Source organism: Pongo abelii, chromosome 6 (assembly GCF_028885655.2).
Source record: "Pongo abelii isolate AG06213 chromosome 6, NHGRI_mPonAbe1-v2.0_pri, whole genome shotgun sequence".
Classification (NCBI taxonomy): Eukaryota; Metazoa; Chordata; class Mammalia; order Primates; family Hominidae; genus Pongo; species Pongo abelii.
Genome location: NC_071991.2, coordinates 139,021,035 through 139,043,634, shown reverse-complemented (window position 1 = coordinate 139,043,634; position 22,600 = coordinate 139,021,035). Strand labels below are relative to the sequence as shown.

The window sequence follows — 22,600 nt, the reverse complement described above, 5'->3', positions numbered from 1 at the left end:
CCCCATATGTGGATTACCTGGTGAGCTTTTTTCCCCCCCTTCCTTTCCTGTGTCTTGTCTTCCAAATGCAGGTTTTTCCTAGAACAAAACAACCGGATATTTCAGACTTTGTTGGAGGTGTCTGCCAGTCAAGACAAAACTCTGACAGCAGAGCATGCCCGGGGCATGGGCCTAGACCCCCAAGGCGACCGGAGCTTTCTCCTGGACCTGCTGGAGGCCTATGGCATTGATGTCATGCTGGTCATCGACAACCCCTGTTGCCCGTAGGAGGAGCCAACAGGACTGGGAGCCGCTTGATGTGGGATGTCAGCAGCCTGGAGTTCACCCCAGGCCCCCAGAGGGCCTCATTTTTTATTAAGTTGACACAAAGGAATATTGTTTATACTTTCCAACAAACATAACTTTTGCAATTTCCTTTCTGCCCTTTTCCCTAGAGATAAGGTGAGATCGCCTTGGTTTTGTGTCCTGCCGTGTTAGGATATTGGAATCTGCCACTTTCTCCCAGAACTGCTGGTCCTTTGGGCTTGGTCATAGGGGTTGTATCACTAGGAGTAGGCTGAGCTCTGGAAACATTGGGACGGACTGTTCAGAAAGTCTGTGTGGTCTTTGTCCCTTGATGTATTTGAGAATAAGACAACCATCTGTCCTCTGTGGCCTTAGATGTTCATCTGCCTAAAGGCAGAAACTAGACCAGATGATCTTTTAAGGTTTTTAGTAGTTCTAGGAGTCTATGGTCTTGGGATCAAATCCCTTTTCTTGTTCATTAGGGCAACTTTATGTCTTCTCTGTTTACTTGAGTAGGGACCACAAAGAGGGGAAAAAAGGATGTTTTTGACACCAAATATGAGCTTAGCTTATGGTCAGAATGAAAGAGGTTGCTTATCAGTGAGCTGAAAACTAAAATTATAGAATGAAGCCTTGAAACCTTCCTCAAAGTAACTTCGTGGTGGCCATGCAATGTAATGCTCCTCTTTCTCTGAACCCCTCCTCTTGGGATGAATTGGTGAATTGCTAAGGGCCAATGCTGGCCTTGGAGCTTGCAAGCAAATTAATTTTCCAATTTAGTCTCTTAAGGGTTCAATATGCTCTTGGAGTAAGTTGGGTATTTTTAAAGGCTGAAGTTTGGGCTACCGGAGGATAGAGCAGTTGAAGTTCGAGCAGGATGGAGAAGCCACTCTAAGTCTCTTCATCTGGACATGAGTTCTCTGGAGGCATTAGCAGCAGCACCTCTGGGTCAACACAGATTTACTGGATTCCAAAATCTAGCAAGGATCTGAGCTGGTTAACTCAGAGGGTGGGGCATGATGCTAACAAGACTGTTTATCATTTTGGACCCCTCACAAACACACTTCTCTTTAGCAGAGGTGACATTCCTTAGCCTAAATAATTGGATCCAGGGACATAACAGATTTGTTGAGAGAAAATGTGGCAGTGCCTTCACCCAGGACAGTGGTCAGGAAGCCCTGAGCATCCCCGATGGATTTATCCATCCTCTTCTGAAGTGCTCTGCTCTAGGTTGGGTCCTGTTGCCACCTGCCTGATCTCTGGTTGGCTTTTGCAGGAGGGCAGCTTACGTGTTTGTTAACCAGTTAGAAAGCCAGTTCCTGTGGGTCGAGTTTAGGCCTTTTTGGCCATAGTTGAGAATTTTCACTTGGGATACTGAGTTGCTGGTGACAAATAATGTCTTCCTTTTCCCCCTTCCCACCTGGCTGGGCTATAGGAATAGCCGTCAGTGCATCCATGTCTGTGAGCAAGACCCAGCCAGACTAACATACACAGCAGAAAGAAATAACATTCAAATGGTGGGTCACACATCTCATCTCAAGGTTCTTAGGGTTCACTGCTTTATTCAAAAGTGTTTTCACTGTAGCTCTTCCATATGGAATATCAAAACTGAAGAAATTCACATGTGGAAATGCAAATAGACATTGATTAATCAAGGTAGCATGTTTATGTAAATATATAAATAAGTTTGGGCATTGAAATGTCAACTGTACAGCTAATAGACTTTTCTCCTCTGCAGTGTGGGTTGCTGTCATTTCAGTAATGTGTGTGTTTACAAAAGAAAAAAAAATCTGTGTTTCGAGGTTGAAGCCTCACCTTTTTTTCTCCTTTACATGCAGCCCTCTCCTCTTGCCCCTCAAGGGTTGAGGGGTCCTTTCTAACTTAGGCCAAGTAATGGTTACTTTTCGTGGTATCCTGAGGTTGAGGGTGTTTTAAGCTGGGGGTAGGTGGTTAGAGGCAGGAGTAGAAGTGAAAGGAAAGGTCTGATTCTCCTAGAGGACACAAGACGACCTCCTTTTTCTGGAATTAGGGAATCTGCCGGAAGGAGCTGTTTTAGGCATTTCTGCTCCGAGCCTTCTGTATGCAAACACTGCAGTTTTAACTGCAAGCTCAGTAGTGCTGGTGTAAATGTAGCAGGGTGAGAATGAAGTTCCTGTTTTTTTCCTTTGAATGGTGAGTCAGGGCTTCTGCGTTCCCTTAACTTTGTGCTTGTCTCAGTAGCTTTCCGTCTCACATCTCCACGTGTCCACCCTCCTGCTCATGCAGAGGGCCAGGGTACGGGTGGCCCCAGAGGAGAATGTGCCAGTGAGGCAGTGCCATGTTTCAGGTCACAGGGGCCTTGGGCTCAGCTGACCCCAATGCAGAACATCTCCCTTTAAGAGAGATTCCAATAAATTGGTCCTTCCCTACCTTGCCAGCTTCTTCACGGGACCAGAAATCTTGTGCAGAGCCTCTGCTTGGCTGAACAGCGTGTGCGTTATCTCTTCGGTTACCTTTGCCACTGTTAAGCATCCTCAGAGTATGTCTTGCCTGGGCTATGAAGTGGAGCCTGTGGCCTCGGAAATCACCTTTTGAAGCCTTGCTCTGTGCCAGATTCTGCTCCCCAACATGAGAAATTAACAGGCACAACCCAGGATCCTTTGCTACCAGTTCTCTATTAGGGAATCCCACGGTGGCAGCAGAAGCTAGGAGCCATGTGGACCTGCTTTTCTGCCAGTCTTGAAATATTTTCTGAGAAACCATCTGCTTTTGTTCAGAAGAAAGTGCTGAACATCGTTCACAGAGTCCTAGGTCTGTAAGCTTTTTAGGGGCGGGGATTATGATTACCTTTGGCCTCCTGGAGGAGGGTTGGAAACCTGTGGTGTGATACCTTCTGCCACCATCTCCTGCCAGGCCTCAGCCCTCGGCTGCCTGAGCAGGCCTAGTTCTCCATTGAAGCTGTCAGCCTGATCTCATGCCACACTGAAATGAACTGTGTGCCAGTTTGGAAATAATTGCTGACCTGAGATGCTGGCTGGGCTGCCCTCTTGTTCCTGAATAAGTCAGAAGAAATTCCAGGTGGGAGTAGAATTCAGGTTTGGGGCTCGTTGGTATCCATGTAAAATATGACAAAGGCCTGTTCAAGAGGGTGTTTTCAATTTTGTAGGCTCAGCAGATGATACTACCCAGCCTTTGGGAAAATGTCCAGTTGGCCCCTGGCTTAGGACTCTCCACAAGGAGTTTGAAATGTAGGGCTTATCCCCTACCAGACTAAAAGTATGGCCCAAATTATGTGTTTAGAATTTGCTTGGCCTTTAAACATGAAACATTCCCTATGCCTTGTAGAGACCATTCCAGTGTCAGTGTCCCACCTGGGACCTGTACAGTCCTCAGTAAATTATGATTGCAATGAATTAGAAGGCTTTTGCCTTCCATATCCATTATCCATTATAGCATCTGTGCTTCCATCTGGTTAGGGGGAGGGAAGCTGAAATCATTGATGTATCAATAGAAGTAATTTAGCATAGGAACTTGCATCTATAACTTGTTTTATTCCACTTTAAAGTCAAGACAAGAAAGTTAAGATAGCACACAGGTGCACATGCTTCCAGATGCCACATGTGAACATTTGTTGATCCTGTGACTACCGATGATACTTTAGCTACAAGATAAATTAAATCTTAGCTAAATCATTGTTTTTCATTCTGGTGGCTATGAGGATGAATTTGCTCTCAGTCTTGATGCACTGAAAGCCCTTCAAATGCAATAAAAGATGAAATCACTCACCTTTAAACTGAGGCCTTCAGGGAAGCTTTTGTAAAGGACAGTAATGAATTAGGCTTTCAGTTTTAGGACATCAACCCTCCGAGAAGAGGCAGAGACCCGAGGGACCATTTATTTCCCTTTGCAACTGCATAGCCCAGGGAATGGATTAAGATGCTTTCTCCAGTCCCTGTATAGGCCATCCTTGCAGAGGTAAAGGAGGAGGGGCAGGTGGATGAATAGGATCATGCTCAGCTTGGCAGTGAACTTGCCTTAGTGTGATGACAGGTCTAACATGGGCAAGACAATTAGAATGGGGACCAACATGCCAGGCATGGGCTTTTATCTCCCTAATAGATCCCAAGCTAGTAGGCTTGGATTCTGCCAAATGGCCAGCCCTCCTGTCTTCTCCCCGAACCTTGTAGTTAGACCGAGGTGAGAATCCTGCTGACCCCAGTCCCGTGCCCTCTCATTTCAGGAAAACCCTTTTGTGATTCAGGTAGCGGGAGAGGAGGAGTTAAGGGCTCCGTTTACTCCCAAGTCATGGATTTTTAATATTCCATTTTTATTACTAATATACCTCTCTTCCTAGAAGTTACTGGAGTATTGAGTGTTGTGGGAAAAGGCTAACTGTGAATTAAGTTAATGTTTTTCTTATAAGAAATGGAAGTTTATTTTTTTATTGATATTATTATGTGATGAACTGAGTATGCATATACTGAAATGGAAGGAAATTTTAAAACTATTATTCTAGAAGAAATGGGCAGTTTTGTAATTTGGTGGTGGCTGAGACCCCATAGAAGTTTTACTATGTAAATAATTTGGAGAGTGAATAAGGAGATTGTGCTATGAAATCCTGACAGCGCTCTTTAGGAGGCAGACTTGACAGTCCTAGGAAGGTTGACATAAAAATACCAACCTTCAGTAAAGCTCTAGTACAAAAAAGGGTAAATGTCATCATTCTTATTTTTAGGCCTCTTTCTTGAGAGAGGTGGGAGTGGGAGGTAGTGTTATAACTGGCACTTTAATTTGTTTTTGGAACTAGAAGTTAGGGGCAGTTGGATGAAATTGCAAATTTAGAAGGGGAATAAGAATTTTCTAGTGCTATATAAAGAAATGATGATGGAGACAAAAGCCTTGCTTTCCTCTTTTTAGAATTTATTTTTGATTTTTAGCATACTGTGGGGCTTTTAGAGCTAATATGATCTAAATTCAGAAAATTTAATTTTCATAGTAGGCCAGGTGTGAATTACTTACGTTTGCTATAGAATGCTTATTTAGACTAATAATAAATTTACTTTGCTTTCTAAGGCCAGTCAGCGAATGTGGGGATGAGGCAGGATGTTTTAAGTGAGCCAGAGATGATCCACAAAGTGAACAGTCCACACAGAGGTCATTGAGTTGGATGGTTGCAAATATATTGACATTGGAGTGAAAACTCCTTCCTTTGGGTAAACTAAAGAAAGATAAAGTATACTAAAAAATTTTAAGATGGTGTTATACAAAAAAAAGTTTGGGTCTAACGTGTCCACAAAGACTGTCAAGTGAAGAATGGTGGAGATTCTTGGTGTTTGAGCAGCCAACCTGGATGAGTGACTTCAGGGACAGAGCAGAGGAAAGCAAAATGAATTTGCTTTATTTACCCAAAGCTTGTTGACTGAATTTTTGTATAGGTCTGTGAAAATAAGCCTAAACAAATAGTTGTAGCCTTAGAAAAACTGTTTTCCCATTTCTTTCTGAGTTAGAATCAGCATAGCCTCCCTGTCGCCTTAAATGTAAAAATCCTATTTTGATTAATAACCCAGCCTAAGAGTTATAGCAATACAAGAGACTGAATCTATTTTTGTTGTGGGTCTTTACCTCATATTATGAAATTAGTAAGACACTTCATAAATTTTGCCCTGAATACTGGTGTGCCCAGGTATGCCGTGCTCTCTCTGTTTCCAGTGGTGGTAATTTTAAGGCCTAAAGAAAGCTGGGGTTAATCCTAAAGCTAAGAGTAAATGTTTCTTGAATTGATTTTGTTCTGTGGTACAAATAACATCTATGAATATCATATCTGTATATATCTGAACCAAGTTGTGTGCAGAGAGGTTGATATAACTATATTTACAGAAAATGATTTTTACAATTAAAGTTCACATTTTAACATGAACATGCGTGCTGCAATCCCTTCTCCAGTCCGAGAAATGTGGTTTGTGGTAGGAAGGAATGGTGGCCCACTCCATGAGCAGAGCCTGTGGGGGCTGAACCCGACTTCACTTACAGTGATGATGGAGGAGATTGGGGAGCTGCTACCTGTCCTTCTAGAAGCCACGGTCTGGACAGACTTTCTCCAGGTAATGGGAAACAAAGTTGGGAATAACTGCGCCACCCAGAAGAGCCAGGGCTGTGTACCCTTAACCACATCAGGAACTTCTAGAATCCCACAGAGACCACCACCCTTTTACTTTACAAACTCTCTTATCAAAGTTCAGTTTAAAACTTTATGTATTTGGTATATATTTGGTGTATGTGTATATTCTAAACTTTTATTTCATTTTTAACCTCTTGGGAAGTTACAGTATGTATTTAGAACCGGTATAGAGTACATTGCTATCGGTGGCTCTGTAAATCAAGTGGCCTGGATTCAAAGCCAGGTTCCTATTTTCTGTGCTGTGTAACCGTATATTATTACAGGCTGAGTATCCCTTATTCGAAATGCTTGGGACTTAGAAGTATTTTCAGATTTCAGATGTTTTAGGATTTTAGAATCTTTGCATTATAAATCCAAAACCCAAAATGTTCCACTGGGCACTTCCTTTAAGCATCATGGTGGCACTCAAAAACTTTCGGATTTTGGAGCATTTCAGATTTCACCTTTTCAGATTAGGGATACTCAACCTGTAGCTACTTCCTAGGGTTGTTGTGAGAACTGATGCATCAGTTACATATGTGAAGCACTGGCACTTAGGAAATATAACTGCATCCAGATATGTGCAAAACAGCTGTGAGGGAAAGGAAAAAAAGCTTTATTTAAAATCCTGTCTTAATAGAAAGCAACTACGGTTTTTGTGTTTTTTTTTTTTTTTTTTTTTTTTGAGACGGAGTCTTGCTCTGTCACCCAGGCTGGAGTGCAGAGTGGTGCGATCCCAGCTCACTGCAACCTCTGCCTCCCGGGTTCAAGCGATTCTCCTGTCTCAGCCTCCAGAGTAGCTGGGACTACAGGCACATGCCACCATGCCCAGCTAATTTTTGTATTTTTAGTAGAGATGGGATTTCACCATGTTGGCCAGGCTGGTCTCGAGCTCCTGACCTCAGGTGATCCACCTGCCTCGGCCTCCCAAAGTGCTGGGATTAATCTTTGCATTTGAGTGAAATTAATCTGTCAAAAAGTTTGTACTAAACAATCACCTGGGAAGGGTGGCCCACTTCCCAATGCAGATTCCTGGGCCCCATCCCCAAATTGGGTTATTAGGTTCTCCTCCAGATAGCTCAGCATTCCAGCTTTGGCTGACAAGCCTCACTCAGCTGACTCTCTTTTAGTTGCACTGTTAAACGTCTTCCATGCAGGCTTTATAGGGAAGGACAAGGCAAAGAACAAGGCAGTCAACAATAAGGAAACCAAGCCCTCACAGGAAAGAGCCTGAATCAAGAAAACAAAGTTTGAAACAAGGCATATTTATATTTAAAAATGAATAAGATTCTAAAGTGGCTTCCATATCCTTCCCTAATTATATGTACCATTATGATTAGAACCACAAAATGAGCACACATAAACACACACTGGTAGCCTATCAGAAAAGAAAGCCAGATTCTGCACTGGTCCTTGATATTGTTACAGAACCACGATATGCTAAATGCTCTCAGCTCAGGTGAAAACTTTTGTTTTCATATACCACAGCATTCTTCCTCCCTACCTGTGGGTGGTATGGGATGAGTGATCTTTATGCTGATGTTTGGAACCATCTGTTATGTTTTTGCTAAAAGCAGAACTTTTACCACCCTGAAGAATACAGTATGAAATAATAAGAAAGCCTTCCTTTTTGTGATCTTCATTCATGGACTTTTCATAGCTGTTCTGTAATCTACTAAAGCATTGGTCTCTCTCCATGGGATGTGTGGGCGTGGTGTATGTACTTTATCTTAAAAGGGATCTGCCTGAGAGAGAGCCTGTAGCTAAGGCCTGCCAGCTCTGCTTCCTCCTCTTCCCCCTCGCAATCCTCCCTCATTGATCTTCCTGTGGTGCACTGCCCCTTAGAGTGCAAGAACCTCAGGGGCACTGAACAAAGGAAAATGTCAGCGATAGTAAAAGTAAATGGTGCTAATGACTGGCTGGCAAAGCCTTGGCAAATCAGGTGGATTTTAGTTCTCGTCTTTCAACAGACTAAAGGAGAATCTAATCAAGTTGTTAGTTGATAGATCATCATTAATAATTCTTGATGATTAGAGCACTGTGATCTTTGTCAAAATTCCAAAGGAATCCAAAGAACTGTAAAAACATTGTTAACATAATTCTATTCCATAGAATTTATGTGCTTACATCTATAAAGAAATGAAACAAGGAATACAGCTGAGGTTGAACCCCATCTCAGCTGTAAATCACATTCATGTATTCTTGGATCAATGAACTAATTAGGATAAAGAACATTCTAATAAAACAACTTTTAATCATCAAAGAATTAATACCGTTTTCATTATATACCAATAATTAATTATGATAACATTGGTTCTGGACTGAGATAACAAACACTTAAAGCAAGAGCTAAAAAAAAATTTCCATTTATATTTTTTGTTGACAAGAAGATAATGGGGTGAATGATTAAAAGATGTCAGGCATAATAGATTACATTATGATAGGATTCTTGGCTGAAAAGTGGTATGGAAATACAGAAGGAGAAAAGCCAATTTGAAATGTTCAACTACTAAAGAACTAGCTCATTTATTTTTATAATTGTTGTGATATTTAAATTGTACTGGATATGTTTAGAATAGTGATGTAACAGTTTTTATTTTAAAATACCAATATTTACATGACACCAGCAAATACATGCTTTGTCAACTATTTAACTTCCCATGAAAAATTTTAGATGTCAACTTAGATGGGTGAGGGGATACATGATTTTTCAAAATACTTTTGGGGGCACATGAGCAGAATACTTTGTGGACCACTGCTTTAAAACACTATTTCTCCAAGTACGGCTGAGGGACAACTTATAGAATCACCTGGGAAGGGCAGATGACTTTTTAAAAATGCATATTCCTGGGTCCCATCCCCAAATTAGGTTTGGGGTGGACCCCAAATCAGTTTTCAACATGTACCCCAGGTGGCTCTCATGCAAACCATTTAGGAAGCACTACTTAAAAAAAATAAAAACTAGCATTTTCCAATATTGTAGTCGGGGCTGAAACAACCTCGCATACGTTTCTGGACTGAGGATAGAACTGAAATAAAAGCTAAACAGGAGCCGGAGCTCACAAAATAGCAGCACCCGTGGAGGAGCCTAGAAACAGGAAAAGGTCACCAGGGAAGGAATGCACTTTCCTGGAATTCCTAGCACGGTCAAAGAAGAGAAATGGAAGGGCCTAGGCAGGCTAAGCCCACTGTGGGCTCTCCACTGTGGTTGCACTTTGGAAGAAAACAGAAGAAAGTCCTTTTCCATCTTGAACCAGCATGATGAAAGTCCGTGTTTAGGAGGGCCGACCGTCATACCAAAATAAAACATGCGCTAATGGAAGCTGATTGCAAAGCAGGTGACAGAGCACACTTTGGGAAGCACTGCTGGAGTCGGGGCAGAGGGGTACTTGCCATGAAAATGCCCTGGGGACCCTCTGACGACACTGTTGGGATGGCTGAGGCACCTGTTCCCTTTTGGTCCCACCGGTGGCCTAAAGTGTGGTCTCAGAGTGCTTGTCTTCTGCTGCTTACTGGGCGGGGCTTGTGAGCATCTGTTCTCTCTTCCTAGGATCACAGAAGAACTGCAGCTTCCTGGGGAGCAGTTTCACCTCCACAGGCATCGCTTCATACTCCTCACTGTCAATGCTAAAAGAGCCCCCTGCTCCCTGGGGAGAAGAGAATATTCAGAACAGCTCAAACCCACATCAGTGGCCTACTGGAGTTGGAGGTCTCACAGCAGCACCAGAAGAAGTTCATTATGGAAAACAACATCCTCTCTTGAGTTATCCTAATGTTCTTTTACAAAAAAAATTCAGTGCCTACTATGATGGTCATAGTGTTGGTTCTGGAAACATCCTAATTCTACCATCCATGAAAAAGGATTTATTTTCTTTTTTTGGCCCCTATCTCCTCCCAGAGTATTTTGGGATTTGAACAACATGGTTATAATTTTCAAATATGTATTAAAAGGCAAGGGTCCTGCCATGTCTTAAGGAACTCATATACATAGTCCTTCTATATTATGCTAATCCTTCTCAAATAAAAATAGAGAAAGACAGCTAATTCTCTTATGACAAGCTATTATATCTGCTGGATCATTTTCATTATTCTCTAAGACGTGTTTAGCTTGATATACCTAAGGTATATCAACATTAATATCATTACAGTCTATGAAACCCTTCCATAACTCATGCATTTAATTTAATATTTATGTCGAAACTGTGATGCCAGTCACTATGGGGATACCTTCTATTTACCTATAGTCTTGTCTGAATACAGTAATATAATGGCCACATGTCTTCAAAGCCTATCTGAAGAGCCTCCTTTTTTTCCATATTGCCAATTGAATAACCTCCCAATTCCAGATTCTATTTCCAATTTTTTTCACTTACATAGGTTATTCTAAGCATGGCATTTCATAATACAGAAAAACTCAGTGTTGAACTGAAAACTGCTTCCAGATCCTTTATAAAAAATGTTAAAGTAAAAGCCACTATTAACATTTGCCAGCTAGACAATTCTCTATGTGTCTTAATGTAGTAACCTTCTGCATTATTTACATGTGGAAAAATAAAAGGAGACCTAAAACTCACTTTAGGGAAGAACCTTGGCTCGAAAACGATGGGAGTCTTCAGAAGCCCAACTCTAAATCCATGACTCTGAAGGGGATTCTGCCATCCTTTTCAGCTCCCGGCTAATATGACCCAGAGCCTGGCAGAATGCTTGGCACACAATACGTGCCTAAGTGTGGGTCAGCTAACAGAGAGGAAGGATGGGACACCGCAGAGGGGCAGGCCAATGACGAGCGAATCAAATGCTGTGACTACCGACCCCTTCCCCACTCACCTCCGGGATAAGCAAAGTGCACTGGCTGGCTTGGAGACACTCCGTGCCCTCGGCGTGCAGCTTGGGGTTTCTTACCTTTCGACTTCTGTGGGCACAGGAAAAAGCAAGCTTAAGACTAGTGATGGCAACTGCACTGGGTTGCAACAATGTAGCAACTTCTTTCCCCCTTTTTATGAGCTTACATAAGTGGACAGATGGTCTATTAAGCCAGAGAGTTCTGTGAATAATTTTTCCAACAGTGATTCTTGCTTAGCATTGTGATACATTCTAGACTGAATGTAGAGAACTGGGCATGAAGTTATGACTTTCTCCGAAATGCTCTTAATTTGATTTAAAAATGGATTGAGGCAAAAATAATCATTCCACATGTACCTAATTCTTGGATTGTTAGTCTCAAATTTAAAAATTAGAATGAAATTGTTTAGGAAAAGTACTAAACTGGTATTTGGTACTTCTTGTGATTTATTACTTGAAAGAAAATATTTTTTTTTAATGTAGATATTTCTTTTATGTATATGAACAACTAGTCTTAGAAGTTCTCTGATAACCCTTCCTATCTGTGGGTCTCACTCCTGTGGATTCAACCAACTGTGGATAGAAAATACATATTTTTCACCTGTACTGAATCCGTACAGACTATCTTATCCCCTAGAGAATACAGTACAGCAACCATCCACATAGCATTTACATTATATTGAGTATTATAAGTAATCTAGAGATGATTTAATGTGCATAGGGAGGACGTACCTAAGTCTATGCAAATACCATACCACTATGTAGAAGGGACTTGACAACCTGTGGATTTTGGTATCTGAGGGAGGTCCTGGAACTAATCCCCCAAGGATACCGTGGGATGACTGTCTTTATAACATGGTCTGCTTGGCATACAGTATCTACCTTGACTGAGTGACTATGGAGTAAAATTTCCAGCGCATATACAGACACACACTCCACCTCATGCAGATACATCTTTTAGGCAGTGGAAATACAGTAAAAGCTAATCCAAGTAAATCAGTCCATTATTTATCATTTATTAACAACAGTAACTCTAAGAAACGGTATCAGAGTTTTCTAACGCAACTTCACAATGTTCTCCTCAGATATCCAGAGGAAACAGACATTACTTTATTTCACTTCCTGTAGAGAAGAGGAGGACACTGGCTGCCACTGGTGCTAACAATGCAGAACATAGTGGCTTCGCCTAACCTTAGCAATAGAATTGGGGTCTCTATTTCTGGATACCAGTATCATAAAGGAGATTTGAATATTGCTGGTCTCACTGGCCAGACTGTCAATGAAGACTGTGTGATTTCTGGACATTCCGTAGAAGGAACAGGATTTTCCCTTCTTTTTCCTATAGATACAGCAAGAAAATCAAAGGCTGCAGAATCAGCTATTCAGTCTCTGAAGAATTTATGCCAAAGGCGAGAACAACAAACTTATGTGCCTGTGTAGATAATGAAGTAGCCATGGAGACCAGGCTGCTGCAGCAGAAATGTGTGATCCCTAAATGGGCACGAGAGGGAGCTCTGAGACAAAGCACAGAAAAGCGGAGCTGAGCAGATTACCAGTTGGCATGGGAACACGCCAGCTCCTCAGATGCTCTGAAGGAGGATTTATAGTGTTCTTTACCAATAAAATTCTGGCAGAGGTAGGACTTAACAAATCACAGGACTTGGAAGGGTATTCTGTATTGGAAAAGGGAAAAAGGCCTGGGAAATGTCCAAAGTACTCAATACCTTTTCCAGTTTTTCATGAAGGCCCTGGGAATAGGAGGACATGGTGAACTGACATAAATAGTAATGGATACTGTGAAGTGCTTCAAAATATAAAAAGGCTTGACACACATTCTCTTACTCAAGGCTGAAAGCCAGTCCTGAGATCGGCAGAGATGATTATTTCATTCTGTAGACAGGCAAAGGATTCAGAGATGCTAAATGATCTGAATCATGACGTCGGGTAAGTGGCAGAATCAAAATTTGCATTCAGCTCTTTGACCCTGAAACCAAAGTTCTTGACGCTGTGTCATGCTCCATTGAATTCTCTGGTTTCAGTTGAAAAACAAAGACTGCTCTTACATTGTGATCCCCACAAAATGAACAGTGATGGCCAGCATGGGAGAGGGGCACTATACATGTCAGCCCATAGGAAAGAAATAACATCGAAATTCCCAAACAAGACAAGGCTTTGGCTGGATTTGTCTCAGACTTCATGGGGCACTCTGAATAGTAAAATCTGAGAAAATCACAAGCCTCATTTCCTGTGAACCCCAGTCCACTTACCCTATAGTTATAAAGTCTCCTTTGCTGATGGTGTCGGGTTCAATGCAGATATTCAGAAAATCTTCTTTGCTCTAAAAAGGTTAAGAACACTAATGTCATTACTCTTAAAATTTGGCTAATGCAGCCTGTTGTCATCCTCAGCTTTGATGGTTCATAGTTTGAAGCTATGTATAGATAGGGGACTCTACTTGTAGTGATTTAATTCCAAACCTATTTTCAGTCTTTTTTTTTTTTTTCACTAAGAGCTTTACTGAGGTATAATTTATAGAAAATTCATCTCCATTGCTTGGCTTTTTTTTTTTTTACTACATAAGCAAACAGAAAACTCAGAGTGGGAGGTTCTGGACGTTCTGTCACTCACTAGTAATTATTAGCTGTTCTAGTCTCTAGGATGACTTCCCTTGCAGGCCAAGCTTTCAGCCCCTCCCAGCAATCTTAGTGTTCACTGTACATCAGCTTCACATCCCAGCAATCTCAGTGTTCACTGTACATCAGCTTCACATCCCAGCAATCTCAGTGTTCACTGTACATCAGCTTCACATCCCAGCAATCTCAGTGTTCACTGTACATCAGCTTCACATCCCAGCAATCTCAGTGTTCACTGTACATCAGCTTCACATCCCAGCAATCTCAGTGTTCACTGTACATCAGCTTCACATCCCAGCAATCTCAGTGTTCACTGTACATCAGCTTCACATCCCAGCAATCTCAGTGTTCACTGTACATCAGCTTCACATCCCAGCAATCTCAGTGTTCACTGTACATCAGCTTCACATCCCAGCAATCTCAGTGTTCACTGTACATCAGCTTCACATCACAGCATGGAATCAGCTGCTTGGTGTGGAGAGCCCAAGTGCCTGTGCTCCTTTAATGCTCTACATACAAATTTGGTGTGCAACCAGAGTTGAAAAACAGCAATCCATTTATTCTATGGTAATGTTTCCAGCCACGGAAAGCTCTGGATGATTTCAGCTATGACAAAATGGCTATTAAAAACAGACTTGGTTCTTGGACCACTTCCCATAATTTGCTACCAGTCAGTGACTAGCCATACAAACCTAGCCCTCTGTAAATCAATCCTACAACTTCTATGTCAGCCTCAAATAGAGGTCTTGTTTCTTTTGGGGTAGGTTCAAAATGTTCAGGCCCAGGATTTGAGGCCTCTGAGAGCCTTAAAGCCTTTGCCTAAGATTAAAGGGTAACTAACAAAGAACTCTCAACTAAGAATTACAAAACATAAAGTGGATGACTTTGAAAGTTCACCTTTTATTTAACTACGTACTGAGTGCCAATCATGCACCATGAACCCATGGAGCTTGGGTTACACCAATGAACAAAACCCACATGAATTTCTGCCTACAAAGAACTTATTTTCTACTGTAGAGACGGGAGGGAATAGATCGATCATAGTAAAACAGTAAATTATAAACTCTGTTAGAAGATAAGGATGCCACAACTATATTAGAGTTTATTAGAAAATAAGATCAAAGAAGCAGAGCAAGGAACATGAGGTGGCGCTGATGGCAGTGGCTGCATTATAAAAAAGGGGGTCCCGTGGAGAAGCCTTGGAGAAGAGACCTGAAGGAGGTGAGGGAGTCAGCGATGTGACCATCCAGGGCAGTGGTTCTCAAACTTTAGCAAGTGTCACTGTACAGCAGGTAACACTCAAACTCTGGTTTTTGTTTGTCAACTAAAAAATAAATAATTTTTGGCCAGGCGCAGTGGCTCACACCTGTGATCTCAGCACTTTGGGAGGCCGAGGCGGGCGGATCAGCTGAGGTCAGGAGTTCAAGACCAGCCTGGCTAATGTGGTGAAACCCTGTCTCTACTAAAAGTACAAATATTAGCCGGGTGTGGTGGCAGGTGCCTGTAATCCCAGCTACTTGGGAGGCTGAGGCAGGAGAATCGCTAGAACCCGGGAGGCAGAGATTGCAGTGAGCCAATATCGCGCTATTGCACTCCAGCCTGGGTAACAAGTGAAACTCCATCTCAATCAATCAATCAATCAAAATAATTTTTTTTAACTCAGACTCTGGCCCCATCCCAAGTTTCTGGTTCAGTAGATCTGGGGTGAGGCCCATGAATTTTCATCTCGAGCAACTTCCATGTGATACTGATGTGCTGATCTAAGGGCTGGACTTTGAGAACCCCTAATCTGGGGATGAGCAATCCACACAAGGGGAACTACTGGGGCAGAGGCCTTCAGGTGGTGGTGGGGGAACATGTCTGACAGCAGGGAACAGCAAGGAAGCCCGTGTGGCTGGAGCAGAGCGAGTGACAGGGACAACAAGTGAGGAAGACAGGGAAGAGAGGAGCTACATCAGCAGAGCCTCATAGACCATGGTGAGGAAGCTGGCTTTTAGGCTGAATGAATCAGAGAGCCACTGGAGGGTTCTAAGGAGGGAAATATGTTCTGGCTTCATTTCAATAGGATCACTCTGGCTGCCGTGTTGAGAATTAAGACAGGAGTAGTATTGGAGAGAGAGACAGTGGGCTAGGAATTAACATTATAGATAAATGTGTAAGAGTGGCCCAGGGTTCAGGAGCTCCCAGGAGCAATGATCTGCTCTGACAATAGGACATTGAGAGGTGGGGCTGGGGGGCTAGTTAGAGAGGAGGAGGAAGAATGGGTTAAAGCGGTGACGAGTCAGGAGGACAGCCACCAAGTCACCAGGCCCAGCATACAAGGGGAGGTAAAGAAAGAAAACACAGCCACTGCTTAAAGGCTGTGGGAAAGGCAGAGCCCAGGGGAGAGCCACACTTCAGCTAGAACAGGGTTGGGAAACATTTTCTGTAAAGAGCCAGAGAGTGAACACTGTAGGCCTGCAGACCATGAGGTCTCTCTCACAGCTATTCAACTCAGCCATGGTGGCTGAAAGCAACCAGAGACCACACTCAAATGAATTAGCGTGCCTGTGTTCCAGTAAAATTTGACTTACAGACACTGAAATTTGAAGACAATTTCTACACGTAACAGAAAAATACTCTTCTTTTGATTTTTTTCAATGATTTAAAAATGTAAAAAACATTGTTAGCTTCAAGGCTGTACAAATACAGGCAGCAAGATAGTCAGGCCTGTGGGCTGTCCTTTGCTGACCCCTGTTCTAAAGCTTTGTTCTGGAGGCACAATTAAGTTACCTATAAAGAAACTGTGGTTCTCTGGAGGTGAGCCTTTAGCTTTGTTAACAGGGAACAGGGCATCCTTTAGTCTAGAATTAATTTTGACTCACTAGTGAGGCGATACCTTTCTGAGGACACTACCCAATGCCCCATATCTGAAGAGGATTTTCTACTCTAATTGGTTTGAACACAAACTATTCCTGGCTTTGTGAGAGGACCGACTCTCCTGAGGCTGTCCCGCCTGCTCACTGGTAGGTAACTCAGCCTCCATCTCGGGTGGTGGTTTCTCACATGCATGCACCTGTCAGTACTCAGCTGAAGATTCCAGAGGAGACCTCCGTAAACCTCTAGCTTGGTTCTGGGTGCAGCTTTCCTCTCCGTGTGGCTCTCTTGTATCCTGCCTTGCAATTCTAGCTGCCTTGATTTCTCAAAATTCTCAAAGACCCCTCAACTGACGTGGGGCATGGGCTTTGTGTGGGCTCCCTCTCTGTAGGCTGTGGCCTCTCTCCAGCGGTCACCTGGGGCAAGCATCAGGCTCACCGTGTTCGATTCCTTGCTCTCTGGACTCACTGTCCTATGCTGCTTGTCTCATACCAATGTCTCATATAGTTGTTTCATAGATTTTGTCCAATTTTTAAGGTGTTTAAGGTATAAAGCTGGTGCTTTTTGCTCCATCTTGGCCAAAAGTCTCACATTAACGTTCAAAAATCAATTCATTTTATTACTCTGACAGATTAAATGAAGAAACTTTATTATCTCAATAGATGCTGGAAGAGTACTTGATAAAATTAAATATCTAAGATATTTAACATGAAAGATAAAAATGCTTAGCAAACTGGGAGTAGAAAGGAACTTCCTTAATCTGATAAAGGGTATCTATAAAAAAAAGAAAACACATTAAATACAAGAATGAAGCAATGAAGACTTTCTCTCTAAATCAGAAATAAGAAAGACGATGGGGACTCCTGTTACTGCTACTTCTATTTAACCATGTACTGAGGTCCTATCCAGTGCTCTAAGTAAAATGAAGGATTCTAAGGATAAGTATTTGAAGAGAGAAAACAAAACTTGCACTATTTGCATTGGCCATGACTAAATCTGTAGAAAATTTGAAAGAATTCATTGAAAGAAAGTTAGAATAATTAATAATAATTTAATTAGGTTGCTGATTCAGCACTGATATAAAAAATCAATTGTATGTCCATCTACTAAATCAGGTAGAAAATGAAATTTTAAGAGATATTATTTAGAATAGCATAAAAATTAAGATAACTGGGAATATATCCAGCAAAAGACAGGATATTCCAGAGGAAGACCTAAATAAATGAAGAGAGACACCCCGTTCATATGCTAGAGGAGTCAATATTGTGGAAATGTCATTTCTCTCCAAATTGATCTATGGGTACAATGCAGTGAGATCAATATTATAACATTTTTATGTGGAATTTAATAAAATAAACATTCTAAAATATTTATAGAACCCAAATGAGCTAAGAATAGCCAAGAGACTGTGTAAAAAGAGAAAAACATAGAACTTATTATAAAACTATAATAATTAAGAGAAGCAGAGTATTAGTATAAATATGAGAAAATGGAACAACAATAGAAGAAAGAGACTAGAAACATTTACATGTATATAGACATGATGTATGGCAGAGGTTTATTGAAGATCAATGGGGGAAAATGGAGATTTCAATAAATGGTGCTTGGACAACTGGCTTTCTGTTTGGAAAGAACATAAAATTGGAGCTTTACCTTCATCATTCACAAAACTTACTTATAAGTGGGGGTATTTCCTTTTCAAAGAAAAATGGAACTATGTTGCAAATCTTTTCACCTATTTTTCCCATGTCAATAGATAGAAAATAATACATATATAAAATAGATATGACTTTTAATAAATGTACCAAAATTTATTCAGTCTGATTAGTTCATTGCAAATATTTTACTATTATACAGTGAGCATAGTTGTATAAGAGATCCTAATTTTCACACATTCTATACTCCTACAGCTTCTTTCATACACTGAATGTGCTGCTTTTAATAAGTGAACATTTTGAGCTATTACACGGCAGCTACATTGCCTTTATTGTATTGCATTTGCTTTTATTTTTATAAAGAATTGCGCAAAAAAAGAAACAAATGAATTTGCTGCTACTAGTGATAAGCAGCACAGTATCGTATACTTTTATACTAGGCACAAAGATAAAAAGCACTTGGCATTGTGAATGTGGCTAATCTTGAGCGCAATCACATACTCACTGAACTCAATCCATTCAGTGGTACTCAGTCATCAGAGAAAAGAACAATGGTAAAGAACATGAACAAAATACTCGGAATACATATTATTAAAGACTTGGTATAAAGGAGATGTATAGTTAGAAATTTTATCTTTCTCTTTTAAATTCCTCTGGAACAGAATCTATTTTTTTTTTTTTTTTAGCATTCACATATCCACTTTCACCAGTGTTTTTCAGATTTCCATTATGTAAAAAAGGACTGCCTACATTATATATTCATCAGGTTATTTCAGTAGGATAAATTCCTAGAAATACAGTTAATAGGGCCGAAGGTATGCATATATTTTAGACACTTCATATATACTATACCAAATTGCTGAGACAGGATGTTCCAGTCTATATTCCCATCAGAAACACACACCACCACTAAGCTTTTAATCTATAACATGCTTCTTAGTCATGACAATTCAATGTTACTATTTTAATTTGCATTTCTTTGCTGAAATCACTCTGTCTCCTTACCTACAAAATGCAGATAAAGATATCTACCTATAAGGATTACATAATATTATGTAAAATTCTTAGGACAGTGCCTCACATGTAGTAAATAGTCAGCAAATATAAGCTATTTTTTCATATGCTTATTTCTTTTATGAATTTTCTATTCTTACCCCTTGCTCACTTTTTATATTAGTCCTTTGCCCATTTCTCATTGCTTTATCCTAAGAGCTTGTTAAAAGGAAAGTGAATTCCTGGTCTATCACATGCTAATATTTTTCCCAATATGTCATTTAAAAGTTTGTTTAGAATGTCTTTTTAAATAAAAAGACAAATGCATCAATATGATTTCTGCCTTAAATGTCATGCTTAGAGAGGCCTTGTCCTCCTTAATTTTATACTGATAATCACTTAGATTTCACCCTAATACTTTTTTTTTAACTTCAAACTTCTATTTTAAGTTCAGGGGTACATACACAGGATGTGCAGCCTTGTTACATAGGTATAAACATGTGCCATTTACCCTAATACTTTAATGATTTTATTATTTTACATTTAGTTCTTTAATCAAACTAGAATTTTTTTTATAGGGTGAAGGGAGCTATGTTTTCCAAATGTTTTGCAATAGACATGTATTATTTTCATAGTTAGAAAACATCTCAATACTCTGAATATTAATATTAGATCAAACTTATCACTCTATTAATATTGGAATCAAACTTTTCATGACATTCCAACTCCATCTACTAATTTTCAGACTGGCCTAGACAACTGTGAACAGACTAATTTGCATACAAGCTGAATGTAATTAGTCCCCAGTTAACAATTACTTTCCTATTGGCATTCTCATTGATATAAATTACCAAGGTTTTCTCCATACTAGGGTCAGTAAACTTTTTCTGTAAGTGACCAGATAATAAACATTTTAGGCTTTGGGCCATACAATCTGTCACAACTACTCAGCTCTCCCCTGTAGCACAAAGGCAGCCACAGACAATATATTTGTAAATGAATTATGGCTGTGCTCCAATAAAACTTTATTTATGGATACTGAAACTTGAATTTTACATATTTTTCTGTTCACAAAAATTATTCTTGATTTTCTTTGCATCATTTAAAATTAGAAGATTCTTGGCTTCTGGGCTATACAAAAACAGGTGGCAGACCAGTTTGCCAATGCCTGCTTTATTTCAATACTTTTGGGTGTATTGTCTATAGTAGCACCACCCAACAGAACCTTCTGCACTGACGGACAGGCTGTATACCTGTGCTTTCCAATATGGTGGCTACTAGCCACATATGGCTGTTGAGCACTTGAAATGTGGTGAGTGTGACTTAGGAACTAAGTTTTGAATTTTATTTAATTCTAATTAATTTAAATTTAACTAGCCACATGTGGCTAATAGCTACCATATGGGATAGTGCATACCTATAGATTGGGCCTAAATAAATCATATGTAGATGTAGATACAGATGCGTGTGTGTGGGTATTTTTCTCCTGAGGATCTAATTTGACATATTTAGTATAGTCACAAAAATCGTGGATATTTACTCAAGTAAAAGTTCCACAATTTTTTTCCAGTGACAAATGGGAATAGCTAATTTTCATTTCTAAAGCCCTCTTGCCCTAAGTTCTCTGAATGCCAATTAAGCAATGAGCAGAACATGTGATCAGAGCCCCAGAAGCATTTATGCCACTCCTGCAGGTGGCACCTTCTCCTCATTGCTGTTATTCCTTAAAGGCACACCACATCCTCTTTCTCCTGACTCTGCCCTCTCTATCTCCACAGGGTAAAAATAAAAATAACTGAATTAGTGGGAGAGGACTATAGCTATTGTCACTTTTCTTAGGTACCAAATGCTTTTCTAATAAAAAAGCACACTTACTGTCGGGTCAAGCTGATTGTTCCGTGTTGTGATGGACAGTTCAATGGTGGACAGCTGCACATCTTTCCAGACCTCTGGGCTCACCTCTTGGGAAAGGGCTGTGGGAATCCATTAGATACAGGTCAGTTTCTTCCATTAACATTTCACCGCCCACCACGGACGGCTAGCTGCTAGCTGCTCGGCTCAGCTTCTCAACCTTTCTGCTGACTCTTTGCCTTCATTTTATGTATTTCATGCTTCTTATACATAGAGGTAAAAATGGCATCTCTGTGCCTAAAACATCACTACCAAAAGCAGTCACATTAACAGAAAGACTGTACACAGAGACTGCTATGCCCATTGATGGCACATTGCTTGGGCCTGCTCTGGTGGCACACAGAAGGATGAATTCAGTGATCCCTGAAAGGCTTCTCCTGCTCTAGTTAAGTCTCTAAAACTGATTTTGGAGGTATATTTTAGGGCACTTCTAAACTGACCAGGGCCGTCCAATCTTCAGTCGCCACATTGCTCACCATCCTGTGGTTGTGCCCAGTAGGATGCAAGCCTTCGTAATATTCTCCTGTACAAAGAAGGCCTCTGTACAGGGGTCTCCTCTGGTTCACTGGGAGGTCTCTCTGTAGGTCCCGTGTATGAGATAGAGGCTTGGTGAGTCTGAGGCCACTCCTTTTAATGTGGAGAGAGAAAAATTTTGTTATGCATATACAATTCCACTCTGGGAGTTTCTCTCTGCAAAAGTTATTTATTTGTCTACCTATACCTGCTAGAAAGTGAACTAATAATCTCCTCTCACTGGATGGAATGCTAGTTTGGAGCATGGAATCCTCAAGCTTTCTTTTCCTCTTAAAGCTACATCTTAGAAACCATGAATTCAGCAAGTACTGCCTCCATTGCTCTCCCTAAAATGGGCTAACCATCACCATTTACACTTGTCCAAAAAGAGGGTGAATGAACATAGGGTCATCCGTAATAAATTTATCTTTGGCTTACAGATGGTGATGCAAAATGAAACTGAGGAAATCCAGTTGCATCAGGTCCCTACCTCACTTCTGGAATCTTATTCCACACACAGGCCAGAATGATTTAGCCCAGGCTCACAATCCAGCCCAAGGCTTCTCACTTCTGCTTCAAAGCCCATTACCCTCACACTCTAATTTTTTTTGTCTTCTATGTCCTGGCATCCCAAGTCCAGTGTCATCCTAGATCACATCCTGACCACATGAATGATGAAAACCATACCCCAGCCTCTCAGCCCTTAACATCACCTCTGATTCACCACATCCACCCATTTCCATGGCCACATCCTGGCCCCTAATGTCACCCAGAAC

The 22,600-nt window shown here is 40.9% G+C and overlaps 2 protein-coding genes across 5 annotated transcripts in view; one reads left to right on the top strand and one right to left on the bottom strand.

Annotated features, from left to right (window-relative positions):
* Window positions 1-22,600, top strand: part of DENND11 (DENN domain containing 11) — a 90,821-nt gene that overhangs the window by 38,890 nt on the left and 29,331 nt on the right. The window contains exons 9-10 of one of the 3 annotated variants that reach the window (XR_010140941.1): window positions 6,208-6,365; window positions 9,972-10,069. Coding sequence is in view for 2 of the 3 variants with exons in the window: in XM_024249606.2 (XP_024105374.1) it covers window positions 72-267 (196 nt within the window). In the remaining variant the exon portion in view is untranslated. Of the gene's footprint in view, window positions 1-71; window positions 6,182-6,207; window positions 6,366-9,971; window positions 10,070-22,600 lie in introns of those variants that run through there. The other 2 variants (XM_054559905.1, XM_024249606.2) reach the window with 2 other exon arrangements.
* Window positions 8,656-22,600, bottom strand: part of AGK (acylglycerol kinase) — a 103,117-nt gene continuing 89,172 nt past the window's right edge. The window contains exons 12-16 of one of the 2 annotated variants that reach the window (XM_009243295.4): window positions 21,788-21,938; window positions 21,276-21,373; window positions 13,531-13,601; window positions 11,249-11,333; window positions 8,656-10,068 (exon numbers count right to left, since the gene is read on the bottom strand). In XM_009243295.4, the coding sequence (XP_009241570.1) occupies window positions 9,931-10,068; window positions 11,249-11,333; window positions 13,531-13,601; window positions 21,276-21,373; window positions 21,788-21,938 (543 nt within the window). In that variant the 3' untranslated portion in view covers window positions 8,656-9,930. The remainder of the gene's footprint in view (window positions 10,069-11,248; window positions 11,334-13,530; window positions 13,602-21,275; window positions 21,374-21,787; window positions 21,939-22,600) is intronic. The other variant, NM_001131400.1, reaches the window with a different exon arrangement.